General features: G+C 39.7%; 1 protein-coding gene across 4 annotated transcripts in view; it reads right to left on the reverse strand.

Annotated features, from left to right (window-relative positions):
* Wdhd1 (WD repeat and HMG-box DNA binding protein 1) overlaps nt 1-22,976 on the reverse strand; it is a 91,793-nt gene that overhangs the window by 39,304 nt on the left and 29,513 nt on the right. For all 4 annotated transcript variants that reach the window (XM_045154831.1, XM_045154829.1, XM_045154830.1 and 1 more), the window contains 2 exons: nt 8,304-8,482; nt 3,525-3,709 (listed from right to left, as the gene is read on the reverse strand). In XM_045154831.1, coding sequence (XP_045010766.1) covers nt 3,525-3,709; nt 8,304-8,482 — 364 coding nt within the window. The remainder of the gene's footprint in view (nt 1-3,524; nt 3,710-8,303; nt 8,483-22,976) is intronic.

Below are 22,976 nucleotides of genomic sequence, written 5' to 3' on the forward strand. Positions count from 1 at the left end.
TTTTGTTTTGTTTTGTTTTGTTTTGTTTTTTGGATTTTCAAGGTAGGGTCTCACTCTAGTCCAGGCTGACCTGGAATTCACTTGTTAGTCTCAGGGTAGCCTTGAATTCATGGCAATCCTCCTACCTCTGCCTCCCAAGTTCTGGGGACTAGAGACATGTGCCACCATGCCCAGCTTCTAAATATTTTAATTAATTAATTATTTTAGACAGACAGAGAGAGAGAGAGAGAGAGAGAGAGAGAGAGAGCGTGCGCGCAAGTCAGAGACAGAGAAAAGTGGCATGCCAGGGCCTCCACTGCAATTGAACTCCAGACACTTGCACAACCTAGTGGGCGTGTGCAACCTTGCTTCGCCTTTGTGTATCTGGCATACGTGGGATTTGGGGAGTTGAACATGGGTCCTTAGGCTTTGCAGGTATGCACCTTAACCACAAAACCATCTCTTCGGCCCAATTTTAAATTCTTTTAATTTATTTTATTTGTTTATTAGAGGGAGGGAAAGGGGGGAGAGAGAGAGAGAGAGAATGGACATGGGCATGCCAGGGCCTCCAGCCACCACAAACCAATTCCAGAGGCATGCGCCACCTTGTACATCCAGTTTACGTGGGTCCTGGGGATTTGGACCTGGGTCCATAGGCTTTGCAGGGAAGCACCTTAACTGCTAAGCCATCTCTCCAGCACCCCACTTTTTTGTTTTTTCAGGTAGGGTCTCACTTTGGTCCAAGTGCTGGGATTAAAGGCATGTGCCACCATGCCCGGTTCCGCCCCCCTTTTTCTTTTCCTTCAAAGTAATGGTTAATAACTCAGCCATTATATGTCTTTTAAATATATATCTATTTGAGAGAGAATGGATGCATTAGGGCATCTAGCCACTGCAAACGAACTCCAAATGCATGTGCCGCCTTGTGCATCTGGCTTATGTGTGTCCTGGAGAATCAAATCAGGATCCTTGACTTTGCAGGCAAATGCCTTAACTGCTAAGCCATCTCTCCAGCCCTCAGCCCCACTTTTTTTGTAATTTTTTTTATTAATTTTTATTTATTTATTTGAGAGTGACAGAGAGAGAAAGAGGCAGATAGAGAGAATGGGCGCACCAGGGCTTCGAGCCACTGCAAACGAACTCCAGACGCGTGTGCCCCCTTGTGCATCTGGCTCACGTGGATCCTGGGGAACCGAGCCTCCAACCAGGGTCCTTAGGCTTCACAGGCAAGCACTTAACCACTAAGCCATCTCTCCAGCCCCTAACACCTCTTTTTTGAATAAGAATTTGAAAAACAATTTATTCCACATTAATGTGTTCCTATCATGATGTAACGTGGTGTGCAGGATGCAGTCTATGCACACGCACATGCCCTTGGAGCACCCATGGTCTCACTTGCCTGTGGCGGGGTAATGTGCGCTGCAGAGACTGAAATGGAACACCAGATGAACCGCTCCATTGCTCTTCCATCTGGTCTTATTTTCACCTGGAATCTCCTTTTACTAATTCTGGAGGTTACAGAGCTCCAAATATTCTTGGGTCTGGCTCCCCGCAGGACCAAGGCTCCAGACGAGAGGCCACGCTTAGCTGTTTTACATAGCAACTAAAGATAAGAACTCCGGCAGTCTCAGACCTCCTCAGACACTCACGCTTGTAAAGGAAGCACACTTAACTGCTGAGCTATCTCTCGAGCTCCTATCATGACATTTTCGTTTTCTTTATTTTTTAAATATTTTATTTACTTGAGAGAAGTAGAGAGAGAATAGGCACACCAGGGACTCCAGCCCTGCAAACACACTTCAGATGCATGAGCCACCTTGTGCATCTGGCTTACATGGGTCCTGGGGAATCGAACCTGGGTCCTTTGGCTTTGCAGGCAAATGCCTTAACTGCTTCAGCCCCATCATGGAATTTTCTACCCACTTATCTATTTGTCTGTCTAGTGAGGCATGTGAAAAAATTCAAAATCTATTAAATAGAAAAAGAAAACTAAAAATTACTACGTCATAGTGTGATTTTCTTTTAAATTTCTTTTTTCAAATAGCGATGCCCAAACTAGCTGGTTATGGTGGTGCACACAGGTAGGATACTGCTGAAGAGGTGGAGGCAGGAAGATCAGTAGATATCAAATCTAACCTTCAGTGGAAAGCAAAACAAGATAAGACCCTAATCAACAGTTACCCAAGGTTAGGACAGAACTATAATGAGATGAGAAAACATTTGGGGGTAATAAAAGAAAATAAATATTATGATTGTAGTAGTGGTTACCAAAGTACATACAATTCTGTCAATGCATCCAATTATATTTAAAATGGGCACATCTTAATATACATTATGTCAAAATGAAGTTGATTTTAAAATGAAAGTTTAGGACTGAAGAGATGGCTTAGCAGTTAAGGTGCTTGCCAACAAAGCCAGAAGACCCAGGTTCAATTCCCCAATACCCATGTAAAGCCAGATGACAAGTTGGCACATGTGTCTGGAGCTCGTTTACAGTGGACAGAGGCGCCCTGGTGCACCCATTCCCTCTCTTCCTCTCAAATAAATAAACATACATATTTTTTAAAAGTTCAGGGCTGAAGAGACGGCTTAGCAGTTAAGGCACTTGCCTGAAAAGCCAAAGGACCCAGGTTTTAGTCCCCAGGACCCACATAAGCAAGATGCACAAGGGGGTGCACATATCTGGAGTTTGTTTGCAGCAGCCAAAAGGCCCCAGCATGCCAATTTTCTCTCTGTCTCTCTCAAATAAATAACCAAATAAAAACATTTTTTTTAAAAAAAGTTCATACAAGCTGGGCGTGGTGGCGCACGCCTTTAAACCCAGCACTCAGGAGGCAGAGGTAGGAGGATTGCCATGAGTTCGAGGCCACCCTGAGACTCCATAGTGAATTCCAGGTCAACCTGGGCTAGAGTGAGACCCTACCTCAAAAATTCAAAAAACCGGGCTGGAGAGATGGCTTAGTGGTTAAGCGCTTGCCTGTGAAGCCTAAGGACCCTGGTTCGAGGCTCAGTTCCCCAGGTCCCACGTTAGCCAGATGCACAAGGGGGCACACGCATCTGGAATTCGTTTGCAGAGGCTGGAAGCCCTGGCGTGCCCATTCTCTCTTTCTCCCTCTATCTGTCTTTCTCTCTGTGTCTGTCGCTCTCAAATAAATAAATAAAAAATTTAAAAAAAAAAATCAAAAAACCAAACTCCCCCCCCCAAAAAAAAGTTCATACAGAAAGGTACCTAGAAGGATACACAGAATAGACCTGAATTTAGAAGGGTACTTTCATTTTCTAAAAAGTCTATACTTTTTTGCAATGAGATTTGTAACATTTATGATAACAACAACAGTATAAAAATGACTCCACCTCTTGTGTATTATTAATTTTAATCTGTAGGAAATATAATAAGGAAAAACAATTGAAGCAAAAGTCACATAGGTAATATAATATGTGCATGCTGGTGATGTATCAAAATCATCTTTCTGAAATTTTGTACTAAAAAATGATACAAGTTGATCTAACAGTTCAACAATACCAAATCCTTCGTAATAATTTACCTTGGTAGTTCATCAGTGCTTTGACATGCCAGCAAAATAGCTTCGTGGGAAAGAGTTGCCACTGTGTAATTCAAAGTGTTTGATAAGTGTGTTGCGTGGTGTATGGAGGTATCGTGGAATTCCACATCTATGGCATTGTCTTGCTCATCATTGTAACAGCGAATAATTCCAATAGAGTTCCACACCTACAAGTATGTAAGAATAAATAAATAAGAAAAGCTGATTTCCTAAAGCTTGTATACTACAAGAGTACAATTTTAAGAATACTATATATTCACTGTGCATCAAGGTGTAAGCTATGGGAGCTTACACATCTCCCCACACTCAGAACAGCGCCACCTTGCGGTGGTTGCATCTCAGCTGTAGCTACTATTCTTCTGAAGTATTCAGCATTTAAAATAAACATACATTTCTACCATTAACAAAGTACTTTGGAGCCAGGTGTGACGGCGAACACTTTTAATACCAGCATTTGGAAGGCAGAAGTAGGAGGATCACTGTGAATTTGAGGCCAGCCTGGGAGTACACAGTGAGTTCCAGGTCAGCTTAGACTAGAGTGAGACTACCTTGAAAAAAAAAAAAAACTAGGGCTGGAGAGATGGCTTAGCAGTTAAGCGCTCACCTGTGAAGCCTGAGGACCCTGGTTTGAGGCTCGATTCCCTGAGACCCACGTAAGCCAGATGCACAAGGTGGTGCATGCATCTGTAGTCGTTTGCAGTGGTTGGAGACCCTGGCACACCTATTCTCCCTCTCTCTCTCTGCCTCTTTCTCTGTCACTCTCAAATAAATAAATTTGAAAAAAAAAAAAGTAATTTAGGGCTAGGGAGATGGCTTCATGGCTTGCAAAGCCCAACAGCCTAATTTAAATTCTCCAGTTCTCATGTGACGCCAGATGCAAAAGTGGTACAAGCATCTGGAATTCATTTGCAGTGGCAAAAGACACTAGTGTGCCCAGTTGCCTATCTCTGCTTGCAAATAAATAAAAACATTTAAAAATAAAATAAAACAAATAAGAAAGAGCCAGGTGTGGTGGCATATGCCTTTACTCCCAGTACTGGGGAGGTGGAGGTAGGAAGATCATTATGAGTTTGGGGCCAGTCTGGAACTACAGAATGAATACCAGGTCAGCCTGGCCACCTGGCCTAGAGTGAGACCCTACCTTGAAAAACAAAAACAAAAACAAAAAAAATTTAAAGTACCTATGGCTTTTAAATCACCAAGTTATTAAATTCTTCCAAAGAAATATTTCAAATTTTAGTTCATTTACAGATATCAATACTAATGACAACAGATTTTTTTTTTTTTTTCTGTTTCATCCAACTTTTTAGGATAAACAGATACTATTTTTGCTTGGTTTTTCAAAGTAGGGTCTCATTCCTCCCAGGCTGACCTGGAATTCACTGTGCAGTCCCAGGGTGGCCTCCAACTCATGATGATCCTCTGACCTCAGCTTCCCAAGTGCTGGGATTAAAAGGTATGCACCACAACATCTGGCAAAACACAGGTACTTTAAGGCAACATAAATTGATAATATTTGGTATCAATGTGTGATGTATGCTACAGGCTTTATTTTCTAATAAAAAGTGTGTGTGTGTGTGTGTGTGTGTGTGTGTGTGTATACATACATATATATACTTTTTTCCCCCTGGTTTTCCAAGGTAGGGTCTCACTCTAGCCCAGGCTGACCTGGAATTCACTATGTAGTCTCAGGGTGGCCCTCAAACTCATGGCGATCCTCCTACCTCTGCTTCCCAAGTGCTGGGTTTAAACACGTGCACCAACACACTCAGCTAAAAAGTATTCATATTTTATCTATAGTAATATTAAATATAGCTATGACCAATATTGATATTAATAAAATATCCAGATGTATTACTTGATGAACAAGTTTTTTTTGTTTGTTTGTTTGGTTTTGGTTTTTCAAGGTAGGGCCTCAGTCTGGCCCAGACTGACCTGGAATTAATTCACTCTGTAGTCTCAGCGTGACCTTGAACTCACAGTGATCCTCTTACCTCTGTCTCCTAAGTACTGGGATTAAAGGTGTGCGCCCCCATACCCAGCTCAAGCAATAGTTTTATTATGAAACATTACTCAGTGTGTACATAAAAATTATGCCAGGACATTTTTTAAAACTTTTTTTTTTTTTACATTTATTTATTTGAGAGGGAGAGGAAGAGAGAGAAAAAGTGGGCATGCCAGGGCCTCTAGCCACTACAGATGAACTCCAGATGCATGTGCCACCTTATACATCAGGCTTATGTGGGTCCTGGGGAAATCAAACCTGGGTCCTTTGGCTTAGTGGTTAAGGCACTTACCAAAAAACAAAGGACCCAGGTTTGATTTCCAGGAACCACATAAGCCAGATGCACAAGGTGGCACATGCATCTGGAGTTCCTGTGTAGCAGCTGGAGTCCCTGGCATATCCACTCTCTATCTGCCTCTTTCTCTCAAATAAATAAATAATAAAATGAAAATCAAAATCTTCAGAATGAAAAACTTAAATGAAGGGAAAATAGTAAGTTTTTCAAGTTCTCAAACTCGAAGCAAAAAGCTAACATATCCACTCACTTACTCAAGAAGTGTGTACTGGGCTCGAGAGAAGGCTCAGTGTTTGCCTGCAAACCCTGAAGATCCAAGTTCAACTTCTCAGTGCCCACATAATGCCAGATGTACAAGGTGGCTGATATGTCTAAAGTCTGTTTGCAATGGCTGGAGGTCCTGGTATACCCATTCGCTATCTGCCTATTTATCTCTAAAATAAGTAAGTAAATAAATCAAGCCTTTAATCCCAGCAACTGGGAGGCTGAGACAGGAAGACCACAGTGAGTTCAAGGTCACCCTGAGACTACACAGTGAATTCCAGGTCAGCCTTGACTAGACAGCAACCTTGGCTTAAAAAAAAAAATCAAATGAACAAAAAATAGTCTCCATATTCATAAACCTTATATTGAAGTATGTATAGGGGACATAAGTAGTTTTTCTTGTTTTTTTTTTTTTAAATATTTTTTGGTTCATTTTTATTTATTTATTTGAGAGTGACAGGGAGAGAGAAAGAGGCAGGCAGATAGAGAATGGGCACGCCAGGGCTTCCAGCCACGCAAACGAACTCCAGACGCGTGCACCCCCCTGTGCATCTGGCTAATGTGGGTCCTGGGGAATCGAGCCTTGAACCAGAGTCCTTAGCATTCACAGGCAAGAGCTTAACCACTAAGTCATCTCTCCAGCCCGTTTTTCTTTCTTTTTTTGTAAACACTTCTTGTATGAGTTGGCATTAACATACAAATTTTCTAACAAGTGTTAAAACTATTGTCTTTTTTTTCCTCCCCCAAGAAGGGATCTCACTTTAGCTCAGGCTGACCTAGAATTCACTATGTAGTCTCAGAGTGGCCTCAAACTCATGGTGATCCTCCTACCTGATTCCTGAGTGCTGGAAATAAAGGCATGTGCCACCACACCCAGCTCACTGTCATCTTCAAGGTAGGGTCTCACTTTAGCTCAAGCTGACCTGGAATTCACTATGTAGTCATCTTTTAAATAAAAATAAAAATAAATATAGCCAGACACATGGCATACACCTGTAGTCCCAGCACTGAGGTGGCAGCCTGGCAAACCTAGTGAGTTCCAAATAAGCCAGGGCAATACAGCAAGCCCATATCTCAAGAAACAAACAGAAAAAAACCTTAATAAGTATAATATGAATATAAGGTTTAGAAGTACTCCAAGATATACAGTCTTATCTATGGAGATTCACTATGTCAGTTTACAAAACATACTTTTATTTAACTAGATTTTCAATGACAACTTGAAATAAGATTAAAACTATTGGGCTGGAGAAATGGCTTAACAGTTAAGGTGTTTGCCTGTAAAGCCAAAGGACCTTGGTTCGATTCCCCAAGACTCATGTAAGCAAGATCCACAAGGGGACACAAGCGTCTTGAGTTTGTTTGCAGTGGCTGGGGGTTCTGGCGTATCCATTCTCTCTCTCCCTCTCTTTCAAATAAATAAATAAAAATAAGGTTTGTAAAAACAGATTAAACTAATAATGATAAAATAATTCACAAAGTTGAGTCAGGTGTGGTGGCTCACACCTTTAATCCCAGCACTTAGGAGGCAGAGGTAGAAGGATAGCCAAGAGTTCAAGGCCACCCTGAGACTACATAGTATATTCCAAAAGTCAGCCTGGGCTAGAGTGAGACTCTACCTCAAAATAAATAGACAAATAAAAATAAAATTATAATTGACCTAAATGCTCCAGTCTATTTACTTAAGACTTTAAAAATTTTTTTTTTTTTTTTTGGTGGGGGGGAAGTCTAGAAAGATGACTTAACGGTTAGGGCGCTTGCCTGTGAAGCCTAAGGACCTAGGTTCAATTCCCCAGAACCCACAGAAACTAGACGCACATGCACCTAGAGTTTGTTTGCAGTGGCTAGAGGCCCTAGCATACCCATTCTCTCTCCCTAATGAGTAAATAGAAATACTTAATATATATATATATATATATATATATATATATATATATATAAAAAGCCGGGCATGGTAGCTCATGTGTTTAATCCCAGCACTCGGGAGGCAGAGGTAGGAGGATCACCGTGAGTTCAAGGCCACCCTGAGAATACAGAGTGAATTCCAGGTCAGCCTGGGCTAGAGTGACACCCTATCACAAAAAGCCACAAAAAAAAATACACACACACACACACACACACACATTTATATGAATGAAAATTTAACAAAGTACAGTGTGAAAAACTCTTTAAGAAGTTGGTGTAGCTCCAAATTTACCATGAATCTGTGAGTGAGATGTACAGGTGTAGAACTCGACTGGAATGCCTTTTGTCGAGGAGTTGGCATGGGCCCATCATACAATGGCCTTTGAGATTTTGCAAGAGGCAGACTGTGAGTATTAGTTGCTGGATCATCTTCCTCTTCTCTGAGAAGATCAGTTTTCAGCATCGACACATCTATAATACAAAGAATTCGGTGAATCACAAATACCAGTGACCTGGAAAAAGAAGAACATTACAGAGTTTAATGATGTCTTTACTTTACTTAGTCATAACTGACACTACCAGCCTCTTCCACTGAAGAGATGTAGTGATAGTACAACAACACTGGTGGGTAAAGATGATGGTGCTTTATGTTAATCAAGGCTGTGGTACCAAACGCTTGGCAGTGAATGCATTATTACCTAATACCAATTTACAGTAAAACATACAGATTAACCATATATTAGGACACAAAGCAAATCTTAACACATACAGGAATATTGAAATAATTCCTTGCATTCTATCTGATCACAATGGAATCAAACTATATATCAAGCTATAACAAAAAAAAGCTATAGCGCATATACAAAATCATGGAAACCGAACAATACACGACTAAATGATGAATGGGTCAATGAAGAAATCAAGAAGGAAATCAAAAACTTCATAGAGTCAAATGACTATGAGAACACAAAATATCAAAACCTTTAGGAAACAATGAAGGCAGTCCTAAGAGGTAAATTTATAGCTTTAAGTGCCAATATTAAGAAATTAGAGATCTTCTGGTTAAGATGGCGGCGTAGGTACCACGCCAAAGCAGCCTAGGGGGGAAAAAGACCAAAAAAACTCAGCAAAATACACACTTTTACTAAAAAGTGAGGTGTATAGGAAATTAAAGCGGCAGCGGAGAAGTAGAAGAGTTATAGAGCATCCAGAGCCTGCACAGGGGGGAAAAGCGGCTCCGGCAGAACCGCCGCGGCTGCGGCGCAGCGCAGCAGAAAACCGCCAGACTCGGCTCCAGCCGCAGGAAAAGCCAGGTGCGGGCGCTTACACTCACACCGCGCTCTCCGCAACTCGGGAAACGTGAGGGGAGAGCGGCAGCGGGCAGCGCAGGAGAAGACCGCGAGGTAGAAGAACACGTGGAGCAGCAAGACAACCAGAGCAGCAGTGGCTCCCTCCCCTCCCCCACCGACTGAGCCCAGCTCCGGCGAACAGAGCAGCAGCCCGGGACCCGGCCACGCCAACTTGGGCTGACAACGGGACCCAAACAGGAGCAGAGTTCGGCAGCAACATCAGCGGCTCCAGCACCGGTACCAGCGGCCCCAGCAGCAGCAGACCCAGGAGCGGCAGCAGCGGCAGATCCCGCAGCAGCGGCAGATCCCGCAGCAGCGGCAGATCCCGCAGCAGCGGCAGTGGACACAGCAGCAACAGCTTCAGCAGCAGTGGTGGCTTCAGCAGTGGCAGTTACAGCAGCAGCAGAGGCAGCAGCAGTGGCTCAGTTTGCCCCATAGGAAAAGCAAGTGCCCAGCTCCAGAAATCAGAACAGCAGCCCAACGACCCAGGCAGCAACTTGACTGAGACCAAAATCACCCAAGGTAACTGGGATTGCACCAGGGAAGGGTCTCACTTGGTCACAAGCTGACTTGGATCCCTCAACAGACCAGAAATCTAAACCTCTTTGTTGATAGAGGATCTGGTCATTATAATAACTACTCTTGCATACATACTCGGGGCTGTTTTTGATTGAATGTGTACAGTGTTTAGTTAAATTTTAGAATCTACCTGTATTTTATTCCACTCAGCCTGCTTGAATACTCCTATAGCAGGGAAACTCAACCCGTAAGAACATCTTTGTAGATACTCTGAGAGTCTTAAGAGCCACACCTAATACCTTAAGGTCCTACCCTGAAAATATATTACATCAAATCAATTGATACAGCTAAGAATACACAGCTAGCTAGAAAATCCAAGCATTAACTTAACCCAAGATGCAAAAATATATACATTATAACACAAGAAACACTAAAAAGCAAGACGATATAAATCCACCTAAAAGTATTAATGCATCAGAAATGTCCTCCAGTGAGAAAGAGTTAGAGGAAATGCCTGAGAAAGAGTTCAAAAGAATAATTATAAATATGTTCAAAGAGGTCAAAGAACACATGAAAACAATCAAAGAGGAAATCAAAGAGGAAATCAAAGCAATCAAAGAAGAGGGAGGACACCAATTTAATGAAATAAAGAAGGCAATACAAGACATAAATAAGGAAATAGAAATAATAAAGAAAAACCAGTCAGAATTACTAGCAATGAAGAACACAGTTAATGAAATAAAAAACTCTGTAGAAAATCTCACCAGTAGGATGGATGAGGGAGAGGACAGAATATCTAAGCTAGAAGACCAGGTGGCAGACCTAATGCAGTCCAACAAAGAGAAAGACAAACTTATAGAAAAGTATGAGTGGGAATTTCAAGATATTCGGGACACTATGAAAAGATCCAATATAAGAATTCAGGGCATAGTAGAAGGAGAAGAACTCCACCCCAGAGGCATAGTAGGCATCTTCAACAAAATCATAGAGGAAAATTTCCCCCAAATTGGGAAAGAGGTGCCAATACAGATACAGGAAGCCTTTAGAACCCCAGCCAGACAAAACCCAGAAAGAACCTCTCCTCGCCATATTATAATCAAACTTCCAAACACACAAACCAAAGAAAAAATATTGAAAGCAGTTAGAGAGAAAAATCAAGTTACCTACAAAAGCAAGCCCGTCAGGATTACAGCAGATTATTCAACACAAACTTTTAAAGCCAGAAGGGCTTGGAGTGATATATTCCAAGTTCTGAAAGATAACAACTGTCAACCAAGGTTACTTTATCCTGCAAAGTTATCCATTCAAATAGATGGAGAAATAAAGACATTCCATGACAAAAGCAGGTTAAAGGAGTATTTGAAGACAAAACCAGCTCTACAGAAAATACTTGATAGAATCCTCCATGCTGAACAAAAGGAAAAGCACACATATAAGGAACCTAGAAAAAACAAGCTATACTCAAATACCAGTTAACAGAAGAGAGCACAGGTAGAACCAGTGACACACACACACACACACAAAAATGGCAAACATAAATACACACCTTTCAATAATATCTCTTAATATCAACGGTCTCAATGCCCCAACGAAAAGACATAGATTTGAAGACTGGGTTAAAAAGCAGGATCCTACAATTTGTTGTCTCCAAGAAACTCACCTTTCTACAAAGGATAGACATTATCTTAGGGTGAAAGGTTGGAAGACGGTGTTTCAAGCAAATGGGCCTAGAAAACAAGCAGGAGTTGCTATCCTAATATCAGACAGGGTAGACTTTACTCCGACGTTAGTCAAGAAAGATAAGGAAGGTCACTTTATACTGATTAAGGGCACAATCCAACAGGAGGACATTACAATCCTAAACATATATGCACCTAACATGGGGGCTCCCAAATTCGTCAAACAAACACTATTAGAACTAAGGTCACAGATAACACCAAACACAGTGGTGGTGGGTGACTTTCACACCCCATTCTCATCAATTGACAGGTCATCCAGGGAAAGAATAAACAGAGAGGCATCTGGACTAAATGAGGTCATAGAAGGAATGGACCTAACAGATATATACAGGACATTTCATCCAAAGGCTGCAGAATATACATTCTTTTCAGAAGCACATGGAACATTCTCTAAAATAGACCATATATTAGGACACAAAGCAAATCTTGACAAATTCAGGAAAATTGAAATAATTCCTTGCATTCTATCTGACCACAATGGAATTAAACTACAAATCAGTAGCAAGAACGGCTATAGAGCATACACAAAATCATGGAAACTAAACAATACACTACTAAATGATGAGTGGGTCAATGAAGAAATCAAAAAGGAAATCAAAAAATTTATAGAGTCAAATGATAATGAGAACACAACATACCAAAATCTCTGGGACACAATGAAGGCACTACTAAGAGGTAAATTTATAGCCTTAAGTGCCTATATTAAGAAATTAGAAAGGACGCAAGTAAACGACCTAATGCTTCGCCTTAAAGCCTTGGAAAAAGAAGAACAAGGCAAACCAAAAATCAGTAGACGGGAAGAAATAATAAAGATTAGGGCAGAAATTAATGAAATAGAAACAAAAAGAACAATCCAAAGAATTAATGAAACAAAGAGTTGGTTCTTTGAAAGGATAAACAAGATTGATAAACCCTTAGCATATCTGACCAAAAGAAAGAGAGAAGAGACACAAATTAATAAAATCAGAGATTAACAAGGTAACATCACAACAGATTCCAGAGAAATTCAAAAAATCATAGGGACATACTATAAAAGCATATACTCCACAAAGTATGAAAATCTGAAAGAAATGGATGATTTCCTTGATCTATATGACCTACCTAAATTAAATCAAAATGAGATTAATCACTTAAATAGACCTATAACAAGCATGGAGATCCAAACAGTTATCAATAATCTCCCAACTAAAAAAAGCCCAGGCCCGGATGGATTCACTGCTGAATTTTACCAGACTTTTAAGGAAGAGCTAACACCATTGCTTCTTAAGCTTTTCCAGGAAATAGAAAAAGAAGGAATTCTACCAAACTCCTTCTATGAGGCCAGCATCACCCTGATACCAAAACCAGGCAAAGATAGAACAAAAAAAGAAAATTACAGACCAATCTCCCTCATGAACATCGATGCAAAAATTCTCAACAAAATATTGGCAAACAGAATACAAGAGTATATCAAAAAGATCATTCACCCTGACCAAGTAGGCTTTATCCCAGAGATGCAGGGATGGTTCAACATACGCAAATCTATAAATGTAATACATTACATAAACGGGTTGAAGGACAAAAATCACATGATCATCTCATTAGATGCAGAGAAAGCATTTGACAAAATCCAACATCCCTTCATGATAAAAGTCCTACAGAGACTGGGAATAGAAGGAACATATCTCAATATAATAAAGGCTATTTAGGACAAGCCTACAGCCAACATATTACTAAATGGGGAAAAACTGGAAGCTTTTCCACTAAAATCAGGAACAAGACAAGGGTGTCCACTGTCCCCACTTCTATTCAATATAGTTTTGGAAGTCTTAGCCATAGCAATAAGGCAAGAGACACACATAAAAGGGATACAAATTGGAAAGGAAGAAATCAAGTTATCATTATTTGCAGATGACATGATTCTATACATAAAGGACCCTAAAGAGTCTACTAGCAAGCTGTTAGAGCTGATCAAAACCTACAGCAATGTAGCAGGATACAAAATAAATACACAGAAATCAGTAGCCTTCATATATGCTAACAACAAACACACAGATGATGAAATCAGAGAATCACTCCCATTCACAATTGCATCAAAAAAAATAAAATACCTTGGAATAAACCTAACCAAGGAAGTAAAGAATTTATACAATGAGAACTTTAAAACACTCAAGCGAGAAATTGCAGAAGACACTAGAAAGTGGAGAAACATCCCTTGTTCCTGGATTGGAAGAATCAATATCGTGAAGATGGCAATGTTACCTAAAGCAATCTACACATTTAATGCAATTCCTATCAAAATTCCAAAGGCTTTCTTCATGGAAATAGAAAAAACAATCCAAAAATTCATTTGGAATCACAAAAAACCTCGAATACCTAAAATAATAATGAGCAACAAAAAAGAGGCTGGTGGTATCACCATACCTGATTTTACCCTATACTACAGAGCCATAGTAACAAAAACAGCATGGTACTGGCACAAAAACAGACATGTAGATCAGTGGAACAGAATAGAGGACCCAGATGTAAGCCCAAGTAGCTATAGCCACCTGATATTCGATAAAAATGCCAAAAATACTCATTGGATAAGAGACAGCCTCTTCAGCAAATGGTGTTTTGAAAACTGGATAAATATCTGCAGAAGGATGAAAATAGATTCTTCTCTCTCGCCATGCACAAGAATTAAGTCCAAATGGATTAAAGACCTTAATATCAGACCGGAAACTTTGAAACTGCTAGAGGAAAAAGTAGGGGAAACCCTTCAACATATTGGTCTTGGCAAAGACTTTCTGAATACAACCCCAATTGCTCAGGCAATAAAACCACAGATTAACCACTGGGACCTAATGAAATTACAAAGATTTTGCACTGCAAAGGACACAGTGAAAAAAGCAAAGAGGCAACCTACCGAATGGGAAAAAATCTTCGCCAGCTATATATCTGATAGAGGATTAATATCTAGGATATACAAAGAACTCAAAAAGTTAAATAATAAGGAATCAAACAAGCCAATCAAAAAATGGGCTATGGAGCTAAATAGAGAGTTCTCAAAGGAAGAAATACGAATGGCATATAAGCATCTAAAAAAATGTTCTACGTCACTAGTCATCAGGGAAATGCAGATTAAAACTACATTGAGATTCCATCTCACTCCTGTCAGATTGGCCACCATCATGAAAACAAATGATCATAAATGTTGGCGGGGATGTGGAAAAAAAGGAACCCTTCTGCACTGCTGGTGGGAATGCAGTCTGGTCCAGCCATTGTGGAAAACAGTGTGGAGGTTCCTAAAACAGCTAGAGATTGATCTGCCATATGACCCAGCTATAGCACTCCTAGGCATATATCCAAGGGACTCATCTCATTTCCTTAGAAGTACATGCTCAACCATGTTTATTGCTGCTCAATTTATAATAGCTGGGAAATGGAACCAGCCTAGATGTCCCTCAACAGATGAGTGGATAATGAAGATGTGGTATATTTATACAATGGAGTTCTACTCAGCGGTAAAGAAAAATGAAGTTATGAAATTTGCAGAAAAATGGATGGACCTGGAAAGTATTATACTAAGTCAGGTAACCCAGGCCCAGAAAGCCAAGCGCCACATGTTCTCTCTCATATGTGGATCCTAGCTACAGATGATTGGGCTTCTGTGTGAGAAGGAAAATACTTAGTAGCAGAGGCCAGTAAGTTGAAAAGGAGACATAAAGGGTGGAGAAAAGAAGGGAGGAGGATACTTAATAGGTTGATATTGTATATATGTAATTACAATGATTGTAATGGGGAGGTAATATGATGGAGAATGGAATTTCAAATGGGAAAGTGTGGGGGTGGGGAGGGAGGGAATTACCATGGGATATATTTTATAATCATGGAAAATGTTAATAAAAATTAAAAAAAAAAAAGAAATTAGAAAGGTCTCAAGTAAAAGACCTCATGCTTCACTTTAAAGCCTTGGAAAAAGAACAACAAGGCAAACCAAAAATCAGTAGATGGGAAGAAATAATAAAGATTAGGACAGAAATTAATGAAATAGAAACAAACAAACAAAAAAAAATCCAAAGAATCAATGAAACAAAGAGTTGGTTCTTTGAAAGGATAAACAAGATTGATAAACCCTTAGCAAATCTGACCAAAAGAGAGAAGAGACACAAATTAATAAAATTAGAGATGAAAAAGGCAATATCACAACAGATAGCAATTCAAAAATTCATAGGGATACACTATAAAAACATATACTTCACTAAGTATGAAAATCTGAAAGAAATGGATGATTTCCTTGATCTATATGACCTATCTAAATTAAGTCAAGATGAGATTAATCACTTAAATAGACCTATAACAAGCATGGAGATCCAAGCAGTTATCAAAAATCTCCTAATTATAAAAAGTCCAGGCCCAGATGGATTCACTGGTGAGTTTTACTAGACCTTCAGAGAAGAACTAACACCATTGTTTCTTAAGCTTTTCCATAAAATAGAAAAAGAAAGAATCCTACCAAACTCCTTCTACAAAGCCAGCATCACCCTGATACCAAAACCAGGCAAAAATAGAACAAAAAGAGAAAATTACAGACCAATCTCCCTCATGAACATAGATGCAAAAATTCTCAACAAAATATTGACAAACAGAATACAAGAATATATCAGACAGATCATTCACCCCAACCAAATAGGCTTTATCCCAGAGATGCAAGGATGGTTCAACATATGCAAATCTATAAATGTAATACATTATATAAACGGGTTGAAGGACAAAAATCACATGATCATCTCATTAGACGCAGAGAAAGCATTCAACAAAACCCAACATCCCTTCATGATAAAAGTACTACAGAGACCGGGAATAGAAGGAACATCTCTCAATATAATAAAGGCTATTTAGGACAAGCCTACAGCCAACATATTACTAAATGGGGAAAAAGTGGAAGCTTTTCCACTAAAATCAGGAACAAGACAAGGGTGTCCACTGTCCCTTTTTATTTAATATAGATCTGGAAGTCTTATCCATAGCAATCAGGCAAGAGACACACATAAAAGGGATACAAGTTGGAAAGGAAGAGATCAAGTTATTATTATTTGCAGATGGCATGATTCTATACATAAAGGACCCTAAAGACTCTACCAGCAAACTGTTAGAGCTGATATACACCAATAGCCATGTAGCAGGATACAAAATAAACAGAAATCAGTAGCTTTCTTATATGCTAAGAACAAACACACAGAGACTGCAATTAGAGAATGACTCACAGTGCATAACTGCATCAAAAATAAATAAATAAAGTACCTTGGAATAAACCTAACCAAGGAAGTGAAGGATCTGTACTATGAAAACTTTAAAACGCTCAAGCGAGAAATTGCAGAAGACACTAGGAAATGGAAAAACATCTCTTGTTCCTGGATTGGAAGAATCAATATTGTGAAAATGGCAATCTTACCAAAAACAATCTACATAGTTAATGCAATCCCCATCAAAATTCCAACAGCATTCTTCACAGAAATAGAAGAAACAATCCAAAAATTAATTTGGAATCACAATAAATCTTGATTCTTTAAGAAGTTCTAGCAACCAGGAGTGGTTTCACATGCCTTTAATCCCAGCACTAGGGAAGGGATTTGCTAAGGGTTTACCATATAAATATTGTATAAATAGAAGGATCGTCATTTTTGATGACCTACCTAGAATTACAGTGTGTGTCAGCCTGGGCTATGAGACCCTACCTTGAAAAACAAAGTTTTAGGGATGGGTTAGGATACTTTCTAGGTAAGCATGAGGACCTGACAAGGCCTACATAGCCCTGAGTTTGATTCCCTGGCACCCACAGTAACAGCTGAGTGTGGCTACACATGCACGTAACTTCAATCCTGTGGAAAGTAGAGACCAGAGACTCACTGGCGCTCACAAAAATTTATGATCTGGATTCAAGCAGACTCCACCTCAAAGAAACACACAGACGAGTAATGAAATCCTCTGTGTGTACACAGAATATGCCCAACTGTATACACACAAAGATGCGTGCGTGTGCACACACACACACACAACTCTCTACAACATATATACATACAAAAAAATGTGCAGGGCTGGAGAGATAGCTCAGCAGTTAAGGTGCTTGCCTGCAAAGCCTAATCATCTGGGTTTGATCCCAAAGTACCCATATAAAGCAAGATACACAAAGTGGCACATGCATCTGGAGTTCGTTTGCAGGGGTAAGAGGTCCTGGTGCATCCATTCTTTCTCTCTCTCTTCTTGGCTTGCAAATAAATAAAGTTCTAGGGGCTGAAAAGATGGCTTAGTGGTCAAGGTGCTTGCCTGTGAAGCTAAAGACCTGGTTCAATTCCTCAGTACCCATGTAAGCCAGCTACACAAGGTGCCACATGTGTCTGGAGTTTGTCTGCAGTGGTTGGAGGTCTGGCATACTCATTCTCTCTCCTTCTCTCTTTCAAATAAATAAATAAAATGTTTTCTTAAAAGATCTATATGCTAAAACAGGGAACATACATAAAGAAGTTTGATGGCTATCTCTTAAAAAATAGTGTGGGCAATGGTTTTAGTTTTAACTAATGATTTTTTTTAAACCAAATTCCAGCTAAACTGTGGTTATATAGCCAACATTTTCTTGGAAATGAATGTAGTCTGTCATTTAAGAAAACATTGCAGTTTGTCATTTAATTTCCAAGCAAAAATGGAAATTCTGAAAATGTGTATTTTGCCACTTTTACCACTTTCTAATATTTAAAAGTGTCTGATAAGATTGTAAATAGTGCTAGTTATGCTGGATAATGAAATATGTTACTTTAATATGAAGGTCTGTTAACTTGAAGGAAAAAGTATTTTCCAAATTAACCAATAAGTAAGTTACAAGTATCAAAAATAGCTATTAAAAAATATACTTCATTCAAGGCCGCCTGAGAATACACAGTGAATTCCAGGTCAGCCTGTGTTAGAGTGAGACCCTACCTCAAAAAACAAAAACAAAACAACAACAAATATATGATATACATATTTCAGGGCTGGAGAGGTGGCTTAGCAGTTAAGGTGCTTTTCTGCAAAGCTAAAGGACCTCAGTTCAATTCTCCCGGACCCACGCATAAGCACAAGGTGGTGCGCATACATCTGGAGTAACTTTGCAGTGGCTAGAAGTCCTGGCGGCCCATTCTCTCTTTCTCTCTCTCAAGTAAATAAATATAAATAAAATATTTTAAAAAATCAACTTCAACTTAGACCAAAAGGTTTAAATGTAATACTTGAAAAAGTTCATTGTATAGTTTTTCAGAGCTCACACTGCAAGTAAACGTTAAGAAACTATCATCTGGTGAGTTTTGATACAGTATCCATAGTTACTTGGACAGACTTTATGGTGGCCTTTAGTTCCAGCACTCAGGAAGAGAGGTTGGAGGACTGCTGTGAGCTGAAGGACAGCTTATGACTACAGAATGAGTGCCAGGTCAGCCTGGACTAGAGTGAGACCCTACTCTTTTTTTAAAACCTTCTTTTAATTTTTTTAAAAATTATTTTGTTTATCTTTATTTATTGGACAGTGACAGAAAGAGAGAGAAAGAGTCAGAGAGAGAAACAGAGAAAGAATGGGTGCGCCAGGGCTTGTAGCTGCTGCAGCTAACATGGGTTCTGGGGAACTGAGCCTCGAACCAGGGTCCTTGGGCTTCACAGGCAAGTGCTTAACCACTAAGCCATCTGTCCAGCCTGAGACCCTAGTCTTAAAAGACCCCAAAGTTAAAAAAAGAAAATACATCTTCCTTTACATATTACATAATTATATTACATCAAGATTTCTCTCTATACTTCAAGCAAAGCTACTACACAGAAGCATAGTTAATCCAGAAACAGGTACAAGATTTTGAGACAGGCAAGCCTAGGGGATGGTTTATTCATTCAGGACACTGACAGCTTGACTTGAGCAGTAAACACACTCTTATCCTAAGAAAGGCATCTAGCTACTTGTTGACAACCTGGGACCCTCACCACTCTACCAAGCTGTAGGTACACCCTGCTCCAAACAATCAATTAGCTTTCTCCTCCATTTAGCAATCATTCTTTGAGATCAAAACCTATCCTATATATTTTTAAATTATATATTTATTTGAGAGAGAGAAAGAGGCAAAAAGAGGGTGTGAGGGAGGGACAGGGAAAGAGACTTGGTACACTAGAGCCTTCAGCCGCAGCAAATGAACTCCAGATGCATGAGCCACCTTGTGTATCTGGCTTACGTGGGTCCTGGGGAATTGTACCTGGGTCCTTTGTCTTTAACCACTAAGCTATCTTTCCAGCACTCAAATATAATTTAAAATAAATTTGAGGGGGGGCGGGTTTCAAGGTAGGGTCTCACTGAAGCCCAGGCTGATCTGGAATTTACTCTGTATTCTCAGGGTGGCCTTGAACTCACGAAGATCCTCCTACCTCTGCCTCCTGAGTGCTGGGATTAGAGAAGTGTGCCACCACGCCCAGCTTTATACGTTTTAAATATTTTTATTTATTACTTGAGAGTGTGTATGAGAGAAAAAAACGGGAGAGAGAATATGAATGAATACAGGCATGCCAAGGCCTCTAGCCATTGAGAACAAACTCCAGACACACATGTCACCTTGTGCATGTGGCTTTATGTGGGTATTGAAGACTTGAACCTGGGTCCTTAGGCTTTGCAGGCAAGTGCAATAACTGCTGAGCCATCTCTCAAGCCCTCTCAAATATATTTTTATATAGACCAGGGATCAAACAGCAGAGGACCATCCAGCCTGAACTGGTTTTGGGTACATGCACCAAATCCTCTAAGTGAGCTTTTAGGGAGAAACCCCTATTTACCATTTTATGCCTATGTATAAATGGCATGACTATGATAAAATATCAGGTGTATCATGGAAAGAAACATGTACAGTAGAGAAAACATTATATAACCCAAATCTATCAGAGAACCACCGAAATTGTGCCCTTAGCACCCAGCCTATCTTCTCCTAAAAATTCTAGAGAGAGGTCCCAGATCACTTCTTAGCACCCTCAAGTACTGGAGTGGCCTTGTGCCCCTTGCAGGGTATTTAAACCTTTGATATCCCTTTGCCATTAATAAAGTTTCTTGCAGCTTAACTACTTGTGTGTGTCTTTCATCAGTTCTTTGAGTAAGACCCCCATAACCTGGAAACATCCAGAGAGCGAGAGATACGGCTGACCACTTGTAACAAATCTACCTGTCTTCCATGTATAATATTAGAAATAATGCAATGGTGCTGTTTTTACTATTTTTTTTTTTTTTGTTTAATTAAAAAATTAGGGGCTGGAGAGATGGCTGAGCAACTGAGGCATTTGCTTGCAAAGCCAAAGGACCCTGGTTCAATTCCTCGGGACTCATGTAAGCCAGATGTACAAGGTGGTGCATACGTCCAGAGTTCATTTGCAGTGGCTGGAGGCCCTGGAGCGCCCATTCTCTCTTCTTCTCTCAAATAAATACATAATAAAGTTTTTTTATTATTTAGATAAAAGAAACTACACTGGTCATGTTCTTTAAAAAAAAAAAAATTATTCATGGGCTGGGGAGATAGCTCTGTGGCTAAAGGCACTTCCTTGCAAAGTCTGCCAGCCAGTACACATGTAAGACCAGATGCACAAAGTGGTACATGTGTTTGCATTTGCAGTGGCAAAAGGCCCTATTGTACCCGTATACACACTCACTCTCTAATAAATTAATTAAAAGTATTTATTTTAGCTGGGCATGGTGGCACATGCCTTTAATCCCAGCACTGAGGCAGAGGTAAGAGGATCACTGAATTCAAAGCCAGCCTGAGACGACATAGTGAATTCTAGGTCAGCCTGGGCTAGAGGGAGATCCTACCTCAAAAAAAAAAAAAAAAAAAAAAAAGTTGGGCTGGTGAAATGGCTTAGCAGTTAAGGCATTTGCCTGAGAAGCCTAAGGACACTGGTTTGATTTCCCAGGACCCATGTAAGCCAGATGCATAAGGGGGTCCATGCATCTGGAGTTTGTCTACACTGACTAAAGGCTCTGGCACACCCATTCTCTCTTTCTCTCTCTTAAATAAATAAATAAATAGATGAAAATAAATTTTAAAGGGGCTGAAGGCTATGGCATGCCCATTCTTTCTCCCTCCCTCTTTCTCAAATAAAATAAAAGTTTATTTTTACTTGAGCATATTAAAATTAAGTGATAAGTTTTTATTTAATTCTTCATATACTACAGACTATAGCTTCAAACACAAATGTTCTTTATTTAGAGGTCCTTAAGATGTTTTTAGAACAGGACTACTCAACTATAAATCTATATGATTTAATGAGAATGACTCACCACTATACACTTGGCATTTTACTTGATAAGGTTTAAATGTGCTATTTTAGCATGCAAGTTGCTGCAATGGGCACTTTATGTGAAGGTTTTATTGTCTCAGTTTCTTTAAAAGGTATAGTATCATGCAGGTTATTTCTTTCCAATTAAATTGTAGTTTGCATCTTTCAAGGATTTTGTCTATTTCATCTAAGTTGCTGATTTTTGGGGCACAAAATTGTTCATAATATTTCCTTGTGATCCTTTTTTTAAAAGTTTTTTTGTTTATTTTTATTTATTTATTTGAGAGAGACAGACAGAGGCAGAGAGAGAGAGAGAGAGAGAGAGAGAGAGAATGGGCACACCAGGGCCTCCAGCCACTGCAAATGGACTCCAGTTGTGTGCACTCCCTTGTGCATCTGGCTAATGTGGGTCCTGGGGAATTGAGCCTCGAACCAGAGTCATACTACATCTAAACTTGAACTAGCCACATTCTACATGTCTAAGAGCTATACACTACTAGCTACTAGCATACTAATTAGCAAAGGGATAACCTCTCTGTTTTTGTTTTGTTTTTGGGTAGGGTCTCACTCTAGCCCAGGCTGACCTGGAATTCACTATATAGTCTCAGGGTGTCCTTGAATTCATGGCAATCCTCCTACCTCTGCCTGCCAGGTGCTGGGATTAAAGGCATGGGCTCTGACACCTAGTCTTGTCCATTCTTACGTTAATAACTTGTGTTTTCTTTTGCTTGACTAATCAGGCTAGACCCATGGATATTACTGATGTTTTCAAATAACTAGACTTTGTTTTCAATGGCTTTCTCCATAGTTTTCTTTTTTGTCTTGTTTTGAGGCAGGGTATCACTCTAGTCCAGAATTCATACCAATACTACTATGTCAGCCTTCTGAGTCTAGGATTATAGGCGGGAGCCACCATGCCTAGATCTCCAGTTTTGTTTTGTTTTGTTTTTTCTTTCTTTTTTTAGTTTGACAAAGTAGAAACTTAGATCATTCATTTGAAACTTTCTTTTTTAGCATAAGGATTTAGAATATAGCTCTAAGTGCTATTTTAAGGTGGACATGGAGGCCTCAATT

This window comes from Jaculus jaculus, chromosome 7, assembly GCF_020740685.1.
Source record: "Jaculus jaculus isolate mJacJac1 chromosome 7, mJacJac1.mat.Y.cur, whole genome shotgun sequence".
Taxonomy (NCBI): domain Eukaryota; kingdom Metazoa; phylum Chordata; class Mammalia; order Rodentia; family Dipodidae; genus Jaculus; species Jaculus jaculus.